This window comes from Meles meles, chromosome 10 (assembly GCF_922984935.1).
Source record: "Meles meles chromosome 10, mMelMel3.1 paternal haplotype, whole genome shotgun sequence".
Lineage (NCBI taxonomy): Eukaryota > Metazoa > Chordata > Mammalia > Carnivora > Mustelidae > Meles > Meles meles.
The window spans coordinates 14,525,222-14,537,669 of NC_060075.1; the positions used below are offsets into that span (position 1 = coordinate 14,525,222).

At 49.8% G+C, this 12,448-nt stretch overlaps 1 protein-coding gene across 4 annotated transcripts in view; it reads left to right on the forward strand.

The window, feature by feature from the left end:
• Positions 1-237: 237 nt before the first annotated feature.
• Positions 238-12,448, forward strand: part of HIPK2 (homeodomain interacting protein kinase 2) — a 173,090-nt gene continuing 160,879 nt past the window's right edge. For 2 of the 4 annotated variants that reach the window (XM_046020150.1, XM_046020151.1), the window contains exon 1: positions 239-490. In XM_046020150.1, the coding sequence (XP_045876106.1) occupies positions 472-490 (19 nt within the window). In that variant the 5' untranslated portion in view covers positions 239-471. Of the gene's footprint in view, positions 491-12,448 lie in introns of all 4 variants that reach the window. The other 2 variants (XM_046020152.1, XM_046020149.1) reach the window with 2 other exon arrangements.

Below are 12,448 nucleotides of genomic sequence, written 5' to 3' on the forward strand. Positions count from 1 at the left end.
CGCTCGGCCCGCCGCCCCCGCCCCCCGCCCCCCGCCCCCGCCCCTCCTCCCGGCTCCGCCCGCCCCTCCTCCGCCTCCCGTGCAACTTTTGCCGAAGCCCCCACACACAGCCATGCTGAGCTGAGCTCCGGCCGGGCACTGGCCGCGCGCTGCCCGCCCCGGCTCCCGCCCCACCGCGGACCCGCTCGGGGGCCGCGGCCGCCCGGCCCCTCGGCCTCGGCCGCTGCGCCCGCCCGCCCGGCCGCCCGGAGCCCCGCGCAGGGCCCGGCCGCGGCGGCGGCGGCGGCGGCGCCCGGCCCCCTCCCCCGGCGCCGGCCAAGTGAGGCGGTGATGCGGGCGCTGGCGGCCCCGGCTGCGCCGAGAGCGGAGACACAGGCTCAAGATGGCAGATTCCGACTGAGGCTGGGGGGGCCGAGCTCGCGCGCCGCGTTCCCTTCTCCGTTGCCATGAATCGCGGACACCCCGGCCCCGATGGCCCCCGTGTACGAAGGTAAGGGGCGCCCGGCCCGCCGACCCCGCTCGCCCAACGCCGCCCGGCCGCCGCGGCCCCCGCAGCTTTGTTCTGCCCGCGGCCCCTCGCCGGGCAGCCCCCGGCCCGCAGCCCCCCGGGCGCCCGGCCTCCGGCGCCCCACCCCCGGGGCTTTAACCGGCTCCCGACCCCTCCCCGCCTCCCCCTCCCCTGCCCACGGAACGGCCGGGATCCGGAATTTCACAGGATCTTATTCCAGGGTGGAGAAAGGGGCTGGGGGGGGGGGGTGCGAGGGTGGGCTACTGCCCGAAGAAAAGAAATTGGGAGGGGGCGCCCGGGAAAAGACAGACCCGTGACTGTGCTTTTCATCTATTTGGAATAAATAAAGGTGATGCGGTTTAGCTTTCCTCCTCCCCCCTCACCCCCCAAGAACATTACCTTTAGGGTGATCTTTCCACTCTGTCCCCACGGCTCTCCACTCCCTCCCCACACTCCTTTATTCTCCGCGAGCTCCGATTTGGGGGGGCTGTCGAATGGGGATGTGTGGGGCTGGGTGATGAGAGGGGGGTACGGAGGAAAAGTCCGTTTCAGACCCAGGCAGAACAATGAAATTGGCTAAAATCTCCCCGCATTAGCGTGTGTAAGGGAAAATATAGTTTGGGTTTTCAAGTCGGGGGGGGGGGGGCGGCCGAGACGTTTTCCTCGGTCGGTCTGGGTAAACCTGCGTGGTGCACCTTCACCTGGCGTGGGATCATTTTTCTCATTTGACTCTTTAGGAAGAAAGAAAAGAACCGAGGGCAAAAGCACTCCACTTCCCCTTGCCCTCCCTCTCTCTTTCGTTTCTCTTCAGTCAGTTCTTGTCAGCTTCCAGCCAGAAATCAAACCAGAATCAACTAAGTTTTTACACTTCGGTGTGTTTTTGTGTGCTTGTAGTAGAAGGAATTTTAAACCGAAGGGTGCCCGATTTTTTTCAGTCATTTCATCGTGAAAATGTTTTTCTTATGAAATCATTGAAATAGCAGCCTTTACATACTTTTAGCGTTGGTCCATCTGGCTTTCTTTCGGTTTTGTTCGGATATTCTGTGGATGAAATAGCAAATGAGAGGGGAAAGGGTTTGTGTGGAGCAGAGAGGAGGGGCGGGGAGAGGAGGTTTTAATCCTTCTATAAATCCCGAGAACAGTGCTGGCGAGTGAGACAGGGAACGCATTAATAGTTTTATCTCTGTTACAAGAGGCAGATTAAAAAAAAAAAAAACTTATCTGTAAAGAAAATCTGTTATTAGTTCCAGGGCTCCAAATGAATTTGGTTTCTGGATGGAATAAAGTTACCAGTCAGGCCCTGGATAATGAGGCTGTAAATAACCTATGGACTGTAAATATTTTTTTTCAGACTCTCTTAGAAACAAAGGGGCTGTTTAGAAGGCAACAGAGAGATGTTATTCCAGGGGCTTTCCTCTTTGATTCTGAAGAACACAAGGTCCATTTAACCATTCGACAAAACAAAACGAAATTTCTGATCACTCCACCAGGCAGAATAGAACGAGCCGGTGGCTCTGTGAACAGGGCAGGAGAACCCATGTCGGGCAGTCATTGTTCGTCTGTGTCTATGGGAGGGGGATACAGTCAATGCTCCCACTGTCTATGGAGTGTTAAAATGAAACAATTTTCTCTTTATTAAGTACCTCCTTGAGACTCCCTCTGCTGGACACTCTGCGTGTGCATTAGGGAGGGAACTTGGCATTGAATTCAGAACTGTAGTAAACGCTGCTTTCCGTTTTACAAGGGCCTGGGTACGTGCATTTGGGATGTATTTTGTCAACTTTATGAGAAGCCCATCTCGGAAACTGTGCTGGTCCTCTCCCTTTCCTTTCGTTCTAAATCCGTATGGAATGTAGGCCATACCCCCGAGGCTAAGACTCGGCACTCTCGTTGGACTACAGTGTTCTTTCGGTGCATTACACCAGATAAAGAATTGTGGGTGGGTAAGGTGTTAAGGTTTAAGCATAATCATGGATCTCAAAGGTCTCGGGAGCTCACTTGTTTTTATTTGCAGGCTCCATTCCCTGTTCCAGATGACCTACCTGGTCACCTCTTTCCACCGTGGGTTTCGCTTGGTCTTGTCTGTGTGCTGTCTTAACTGTTCCTACACTTCGTACCCTTCGAGTCTGCCGGAGTTTCCCTGCCCCTTTACCCTTATTTCCCTAGGCTTCCTCCTCTCCCTTCTCAACCAGTCCAGCCTCCCGGGGCACAAGCTCAGGACTGGGTCTTTTGGAAGGAGACTGTTGGTCATGCTCTAAAACAGACAGGTGACCTCTATAAAGGATTGTGCTGCTGGAACCTACATTCACTTATTAGTGTGATGAGTGCATCTAAGACTCTGGTGACCTCCTTTTTCCCTCCTTGGCGAGATCCACTGGATTCAGTGAGCCTGATTTTACCATATCCCAGTCAGAATGCACGGGCTCCCTCTGTGTATCCGAAGGAGCAGGGCTTTTCCTGGGGAATTCGCCGAGAAGATTTCTAATCGTTTTCAAGCTGCCACAAAAATCGAACATGGGGTTCTTCTCAGGAGCAGTATAATGACAGGTGAGGCATTTCCGCTGGAATTTGGGAGTGCACTCATTCCTTGAATGGGGTGCACTTGCCCCAAGTTGGGATACTGGGTCAAGGTCTGAACGCAGCAGCGGGGCCCTCTGAACTGCCCGCTGTTGAGGGAGAAACGTGGTCTTTGAAACAGGGTATGTTTGATAATAAGGATTAATGGGTAGCAAAGTGTTACCAGTCTCCTGCTACTTGCTTTTAAGGTTAGGTTTATAAATAGCACATTCGTTTTCAGTAACTTGGTACTGATTAAGTTAGACTTCTTTAAAAAGGTTTATTTTCTTTAGAAAGTTAAACATTTGCCCTGCGATTGCGTTTACTCCATCAACTCGCTTAGCAAGGCTTTTTTTCAGTATGTAGTGCAAAGCCCAGCCACATAGAACCACAGGCCTATATTGCCATGGGTTCTGAATTAGAGGACCCTAAATTCCAAGTTAATCATGTTCCGCCGTACCCGAGATGTGTCATGTCAATTAGTATTGACTTACACAGTCCGACTTCCCAAAACTCTAATACTGAGAGTTCTCATCAGATGGGTCTGAAGACACCTACCAAAGTGCCTACCAAGAAATGGGTTCTGAATCATCTTCCATTAAAAGAATTTGATGACACATGTTCTAAAATATCTTTTCCTGTGTTTGTGTTTTATATTTTTAAAATGAGTAAGTATAAATATTGTTTTCATTCTCACTACTTTTGAGCAGTGAATCAAGGCTCATTAATTTTAACCTCAGTTCCAGACAGTGTGGTCTAGTACTGGAATCAGAGAGACCTGAGTTTGAATCTAGCTGTGTGACTTTGGGCATGTTCCTTAACTTCTCGGAGTTTTGTGGTGTTTCAGGCCTCACTGGGCTGTGCAAGGACTCCATCAGAAATGAGTGCCTGTGAAGTGCTGGCTGTAGGAGGTATTTTGTTAGTTTGTTAGGCATGCGTTAAATTCCTCTATTTTGGGGGGCTGCTACAGGCATGATGACTCCAGGGAAGGACTAGCCCACAAACAGTTTAGAAAACCAATAATAGCAACATTTCAATTATTAATCTCCTGCTATTCCCCCTCCAGTTTGGGCACCAGCAACAATAAACCCCCTATGGCCACAGAAGAAAGAGCCTTTTTGACCCCCTCTGTGACCTTTCTAGATATCTATTCCCACTGAGTTTCTGCTGGTTTCAGGTAGAGAATTTCTCACATTCTGTGCCACTTTAAAAATGAGGAAACAAACCGTTAGAGCAGTTTCAGGAGCCGCAGCTGTGCCTCCGTGAAAGTATCCCGAAGTAGGAAAGATAACCTTCGCCCCTGACCCAGATCCATGCCCCCACCGCAGGCAGGCCTGGAGAGGGAGCAGCCAGAGACGGCTCCCCCAGGGTCTCCTCAGCGGAGCCGCAGCCGCTCAGTCCCAGGCCAGGGTCTGGCTCATCGTGCATTCAACATAGTTTTCCTAGAAGAAAAAAATGTGGTGCCTTATGCAAGTCACAGCTGCTTCTAGTCTTCGTACTTCAATTTTTTTTTTTTTTAATGTTTCATTTCTCTTCCTTCCTCCGTAGAGACTAATCTTGGGGAACCACCTTTGAAGTTTATATGAAACAAAGTAGTGATGATCAAGAGGGTATGCTATGTAACCATTTTGAATTGTTCTCTGAACGTGTAATTTGCCAGAGTTTTCTGGCAGTCTTATGGTGGCAATTGGGGCACTTTAGGCAGCTATCAAAGACGGGACTCAGGATACTGCCAGGCGACTTTATATAACCACCGATAGAGTGTGAACCCGAAAGGCCCAAACTCGTAATAGTTCCATTTCATATGGCAGAACTCTAGTTGCGGGGGGAGGCGGCGAAGAAAACTGAAAAGCTGGTATAGGGAGGTCTTCATTTTTCCTCTAACAGAAACTGAGACGTGACGTTCGCCGCACAAAGCGTGACCGAGGATCCCCTTGGTCGGGGTTGCTCGCCCCAGTCCCGTGAACTCACGGTCCTGACAGGCCCCAGAGGTGAGCGCTGTCATCTTACAGACAGGGCACCTCTTTAATGACATCACCTGCGAGCATTTATGTGGGGTCCCTGTCTTTGAGGAGTTCAGGGGATAGGGGACGTGAGAGTACATCGGGGCTCACCGGACAGTGGCCTGACTCAAGCTGGGATGCGCGCGCCTCCACGTGTGCCAGCTTTGTTCTGTTTTGTTTTTAAGAGTTTATTTATTTATTTGACAGACAGAGATCTCAAGTAGGCAGAGAGGCAGGCAGAGAGAGAGGAGGAAGCAGCTCCCTGCTGAGCAGAGAGCCCAACGCGGGGCTCGATCCCAGGACCCTGGGATCATGACCGGAGCTGAAGGCAGAGGCTTTAACCCACTGAGCCACCCTGGCAGGTGCCAGTTTTTAATTCTCAACAGACTAGTGTTTCTTCAGGTGTAAAGGGAATAGCCCATTTCCCTATTTTCTCTGGAAATAATATATATTTTTTAATTTGGACCAAACAAGTATTTTGGAATGTTGGAAATTCCTATTACAAGTTTCCTTAGAAATCACCCTCTCTAATTACCATCTCCTCCTCTTTCATTACTCACATTTTGTATCCTTGTAAATGCAAATATGTTTCTAATTTGCACACACCACTGGGAGACTTCGTTTTTTGGTATTTAGGGTTCTGCATTCTGTTCTGAATGGACCTCTGCCTCATATGTGGCTGTTGGAAAATTTTTTAATTCCTGGCTTTGCTGCCTAGCTGCTATCTTATATTCCAGGTGGCTTTGTGGTGCTTATTAGAAGGGATCTAGATCCAGAGGGTCACTCAGCAGATCTCTCAGGGAGTTGTAGAAGGAAAGCCAGCTTGGCCTCTCGGGGGTCTGGGACCCAGGGCAGGAGAGGACCTTGCGGGAAATGTAGTTCATCCTCCTGCCTTTAGGAAGGTGAATGTCCATGACTTGAAACTGCCAGTTCACCGCAACAGTCCCCTGCCCCCAGAAAAGGCCGCACTAGGAACCCCCTCAGTAACCAGTTCCAGGATTCTGATAACCTGATTGCTGAGAAATTCCTGGGGCGCCTGATTCTCACCTGCCTGCTTTCAAACCTGTTTTCTTTTACTCAGTTCTTTCCCCCAGAACCTTTCATATATTTGGAGATAGGAACTGGGTCTCCACAGCCACTTCCTCATGGAACCTGTTCTGCGTCCTCTCCCTCTGAGCTGTCTCTAGTTTGTCCACATTAAAAAGAAATGGTGGTAGTTGAAACCGAATACAGTTCTTTAATAGTCTCATTAGTACAGCGTACACAAGAAAAATGACTTCAGGGTTCTTGCATCATTGTGAACCCCTGGAGGGGAGAACCAAATCTGATTCATCTTTGTATCCCCCACAGTACTGGGCAGTTCGTTAAAGCTAGTAAGCCCTTCGTAAATATTTGTTGAATTGACTCTTCCAAATATATCTAAGTAATAACTTACTTTACACCAGCCCTGGTTTGGTAACCGATCGTTGGCTTGCTCTCACCTCGGTCTCCGTGCCTTCTGCGCATGTCTGGCCCTCCTTCATTCCAACAGTGCCCCCTTCTGCTTGACTCTGAATGTGCTTGGTCGCTTTGAAGTCACCCCTCTACCGCCAGCTCTTTAGAACCTTACTTACTGTCTCCTACAGAGCTGACAAACAGAATGCAGAGGACTCAAGTGTATGAAGCTGAACAGCTCGTCGAAAGAAGAGAAGAGAACACACACAAGAATCTTGATTCCGTGTAAGATCAGTTCACCGAGGTTTAGAAAGGACAGTTTGTCAAATTCTTTGGAGACTCTGAGTCAGCTAAAGCCATACCTGTTTTTCCAGGTTCTCTGTGACAAGTAAGCTAAGTGTTCATGAGAGTGGCTAATAGTCAGCCTTAACAGCCAGGATTCCTCCCTGTCTTTGGTCTAAAGCCAACAGAAAAGGCAGAAGATACTGATGGACAAGGCCATTCAGCCTATGGCTTTCTGATGAGGGACTTTGCCAGTAGGAAGTAAGCTAGTGAAATAGTTGCCAGTTTAAAAAAAAAAAAAGAAGAAGAAGAAGAAGAAAGAAAAGGCAAACCTTGAAAACGGCCAAATAATTTTGTGGTTTTTACAGCCACTTTATTTCTGCACATGGCATTGAAGAGATTTGTAGTGTTTTGAAAGTGGTCTGTTTTAGCAATCCTTGCCTAACTTCTTTTGCTCTCCTTGGTTCTGATTAATTAAATGCCACTGTGTTTAAGCAGAATGAAGATGGATTGACTCTTTGATGTGCTAATGCCGTAGACTTTCTAAAACCTTGTCCGCCAAAGAAAGCCCTCGCTCGTGAGCGCATGAGGGCCTTCTCCTTCAGTTTGTGCCGCCGCCCTCCTGGGGAAAGAGCACCGTAGAAGCGGCCCTAACTTTGGGTAGAAAAGCACTTTGGGGTCACGCACTTTCCAGATGGCAGCTGCATCCTGATGCCATCAGGTTGCCTTCTGTATTTTTACTGTTTTCCTCCTCCATGTCGGTATCACCTCAGGGATTCAGCCTGTGGAGTTGTGATTCACAACATGAAAGGATTTTTCCAGGCGCCTGGGTGGCTCAGTGGGTTAAGCCTCTGCCTACGGCTCAGGTCATGGTCTCAGGGTCCTGGGATTGAGCCCCGCATCGGGCTCTGTGCTCAGTGGGGAGTCTGCTCCCCCCACCATCTCTTTGCCTGCTTCTCTGCCTACTTGTGATCTCTCTCTCTCTGTCAAATAAATAAATAAAATCTTTTTTTAAAAAAAAAAGGATTTTTCCAAGAGCTTGTCATAAGCAAAGGGATCCATCATGCCGGTTCTGTGTGGAACTTCTGGTTGTACAAGACATTAAAGAACAAATTTTAATGGTAAGTGGCCCTGCAGTCCTGTGAAAAGTCTTCTGGTAAGGAGATTCGGCAAACCCTGGTTTATTGCTGGTTGTGGAAGTCTGTGCTTTTTTTTTTCCCCCCTCCTCTCTCTCTCCCTGATGAAGAATTTACAGAGCTCTGACAAAAAGCAGCATGTAAATTCCTGAAATTGTGTGGAAAGGCAGCACGTTACACCCTCCTGGGTTCTGTGACTGTACTTCCTCCCCAGAATCCAGGCTGAGAGCAGCCTCGTGCAGGAAAGTAAATTTCAGGGGAGCTCGTTACAGGCAGAGAGAGCGAGTACGCTCGCACGCGCGCTCAGCTTCAGCCCTGAACCGCTTAGACTTGCAGCCCCAGCGCTGTGCCTAGGGTTACTCATCAAGTGTGACCTGCACCATCAGGGAAGATCAATCGATATTCATTGTGTTCCCTTAACCAAGACTGGGAGGTTCTCTAATACATTACAGAAATGTTTTCTTTAGAAAGTAGTTAAAGTAAAGAAACTCTCATTTAATTATAGCATGACTTCAAAAAAGATTTAAGGCCGCCTAAAGGGTTAAACTTCTGGAAGATGGGAAATTAATGTACATAGATGGGTTTTGTGGATCAGCTCATTGCCGCGGATGTCGGATAAGCGAGGTATTCCCATACAAAGAGACAACAGAACCAGTCAAATCTCTTGTGCTGGCTTAACAAGGTGAATGAGCAGGGTGCATAATGGAATTCATTTGCAAAGTAATTTTTGCTTGGCTGGAGTGGTAAGCACAAAATAGCACAGCAGACGAGAATGGTAAGTGTTTGGGATCAGTTGTTGAAAGGTTTAAAAGGGGTTCTAATTCAAGAGACATTTTATGGTGAGGAGAAGGGGACCAATATAATCAAAATGATACTTGAACAAGGTAATTTTTCCTGGCTTGGCTCTAATAGTGGAACGAGGCAGCCAGAGGGTGAGCCATGCCGGGAGGCCGTGTGCTGCCGTGGGAGTTGCGAGCACTGTGACATGGAACGGGGGCTCTGGTTGGGGTCACACAGGAGAATGTGCCTAGAACCCTTCTCAGCAGGCCTGACCCAAGGGTTCAGTACTATTTGTTCCTTTTCACTTCTCCTCCCGACACCTTGTGGCCATCAGGAAAGCTTGCAGGGGTTGGCAATATCATGCTATTTATCCTGTTTTTCTGAAGAATCTCTTCGTTTTAGGGGGTCTCTCACATTCAACATTGAGATTAGAGTATCTCAGGGCCTTCCGGGGCACAGTGTGTACCGGTGGGGTCATCCCATGCTAGTATCAGCCTTTGACACGGGGAAACTGAGGCCCAGAGCAGTGAAGAGACTGCTCTGATGTTGCCTGGAGAGAAGGGAGGAGGCAGAGCTGGGGTTCTCGGCCCCCAGGGCAGTGTGCATAAAAGGCTCAGAACACCGGGCGGGGGTCTTCCCTGGGCCCTGCTACCAGCGGGAGGTCCCGGGTGCGTGGTTCCCGCAAGCCTCTCAGAGCCACTCACCTTGTCCCCCAGACCTGCCTGTAAGGGGGCTGCTGCGGGGGGTTCTCTTGGGCCCCTGTGCAACCCACGATGCCTCCCACGGTCCCCCTTTCCCAAGGAAAGCAGGGTTGCCTGCTCTCAGCTCCAGCGCTCCCAGTCCTCTCCTAGGAAGCTCTTCCTCCTGTTTCTCTGAGAAAGTTTGCAGCTTATCATCATGAGCTACTTATTAACAAAAACAGAAAAATCACAGAAGAGAAACCAGTGGAACCATAATGAGTTTCAGAAGACCTCAGAGTCCCTTCCAGCCATTAAGCAGCTTTTTTTTTTTTTAATTCTAATCTTCCAGGTACAGTTTAGAGTCATTTTTGTCTCAGAAGACCAAAACTTGCGCCCAGGGGCCGTGGGGAAGGTCCCAGGGACCTAGAGCTTGATCAGAAGAGCGTGGTGCCCAAACCCGTACCCCCTCCGTGCCTTCTGTGAGGGGGTGCACCTCTTGACCTTGGGAGCACAGGGCTGGGACCTTGAAAGTATGGGGTCCTTCATACTTTCTGCAGCTGGAGCCCTACCCCTCCCCCATTCTAAGGGCAGTGCTGATAAGGGGACTTCTTGCTGTAAAATCTGGGGCAACGAAGGCAACTTGAAATGTTTCCTGTTTATACAAGTCATGGCTGGTGATTGCTTCACTGGATGTTTAGCTTTCCTTTCTTTCCCTCCTCGACCTTGATCTCAGACTCTGGTTGCTCCATAAAGCAGAGTTGATGAAACTGACCCATTTCCTGTTGCCTGCTCAGGTAGCTCCGTAACCAGTGTGTCTGTCCCTCCCACAGCGAAACTTGACGGAGAGCCTAGTAAATCCTACAGCTTTTCTGTTCCTCTGAGCCCTTGAGGTGCGCGGACTCTCCTCCTCGCCTTCCTTGATGTCATCTCACGTCTCTGCTTCCACCTACTTATTACTTCCCACTCGTCAGCCCACGGCCAGGCTCCTTAACCTACCCGTTTGTTCTTTGACTTTGTGTGTTTCGGCTGTGTTTTCACCCCGACGTCCTCGTAGGTGTGAGGGTCTAAGTGGAGGGACGTGTGGAACCCTCGTCTGGGGCGGTTTGTGTCTGGCTCTGTTGGGAGAGGCGTTTCTGCGACTCTGGCACCATCCGTCACCTGGAGGGCTTGTTAAAACTCATCAGGGGGCCCGCCCTCAGTTTCTGTTTCAGTAGGTCTGGGGTGGGGCTCGAGAATTTGCATTTCTAATTGAGAACCCAGGTTTTAGAATGAATGCATTCAGAATGAAAAATCAGTACCTGTTTCAAACAAGATGGTAGCTGTTTTGGTTAGAGCTTCCCTTGAAGGAGTGAGAGTCAGAGACCTGACGTGAGCATTATTCTTAGTTTTCTTGCCCTTTTGTGGCCGAGACTTCCCGAAGCCATAGGACAATGTACAGACCCAGCCCCTGGCCTTCTTGCCTCTGGCTCAGGAGAAGCCCCATCTGCTCCAGAGCCTGAGCTACTGCCTCTTGGTCCAGCAAACTCAGCCAGTCTGTAGCTCATCTAGTTTGGCCCTGGGGTCCCAGAGTGTCCTGGGCAGGTGTCATTCTCACGATAATGATAATGATATATCTCCGTTAACTAACATAAAGAGCTCTGTGATCTTCCCTGTGTGTGCGAGAGGACAGTGAGGGTTAGATGTTAGATAATGTGTCTCGGGTCTCCTGAGCAGCAGCTGGTAGAGGCAGGGGCTTGTACCCCAGCTGATGTCAGAGCGTGCCCTTGTCTTGTCCTCACAGGTGAGTCGGAGTGGTCCGTGCACCACGCAACAGGGAGATAGGCGATCACGATCCCCGGAGAAGAGGCGGACGCTTCTAGAGTGTTAATGTCGTACACACCTCCACGAGGCTCTGCTGTCCCATTTGCCTGGTCTTCATCAAGCAGGATCATGTTGACCTGATGATACAGCACTTGGGCTGGTGGCTGGCCCACAGGACGGATAGAGTAACAGGCAGCTGAGATGTGAACCAGTTTTGAGTAGCAAAACAGATAAAACATCTGAGAATAATCTTGCTGAGACCTCTAAGGGAAAAAAACGTGTTATAAAAAGATGGAAACGACAGCTAATGCCTGTCAGGCCCTGGTGCTGCTGGTCTGCTGTAGGGTCTCACCTGCATTAATTCCCCGAATCCTCGAAGCCTTGCTGTAGCGTATGACATGCTACTATCGAGTTACATGGAACCCCAGGATGGCTCCACGGCTTGAGAGTGGCGGCGCTGACCCCGACCCCAGGCCGTCCGGATCTGGAGCTGGTGCCCCTGACCGCCAGGCTAGAGCCCCAATCCTCAATGAGGGCCTAAAATATGGAATGTGCTCTTTGGTTTTTTGCCAAATGTAGATAGATGTTCTTCGTTCCAATCAAAACCTATATAACGGTCTTAAAATTGGAGAAGCTCACTTCTTTTTTTTTTCTTTTTTAAAGATTTTATGTATTTATCTGAGAGAGAGACAGTGAGAAGGGAGCGTGAAAGGGAAGAAGGTCAGAGGGAAAAGCAGACTCCCCGTGGAGCGGGGAGAGAAGCTGACTTCTGTGGGTCTTCTTGAAAGACGAGGTGGTGCAGGCCTGAAAGAGGAGAGGAGCGAGGGGCTAGCTCTTCCGTGCGTGAAAAGAAGCCATAAAGCATCAGATTTGGCACGAAGCTTGACAGACCCATCCGTGGGGCGGAATGCGTGAGCCAGATTTAAGGCCCTGTTGTCTGTGAGCATCTAAGAGATGACGAAGGAGGTGCCACGAGGCAGTGGGCGAAAGGAATCCCGATTGAACAAATGGGAGCGGGACCACACGGTAGCAGTTTGAACACTCCCAACGGGTGTTCTCACCTCACATCATTATACCGGCATCGATGCTACGTAATTAAAACGTTAAATTCAGCAGAAGTCCGTAGAGCACGTCCAACATGCCAGATGCCGTTCTCGGTGCTGGGTGCCCCACGGTGGACAAAATAGGCCAAGACCCTGGCCCCGAAGCTGTGTGCGTTTCAGTAGGTCAGGGGAAAGAATCCATTTTTTGTTTTGGTTTTTTGTTTTT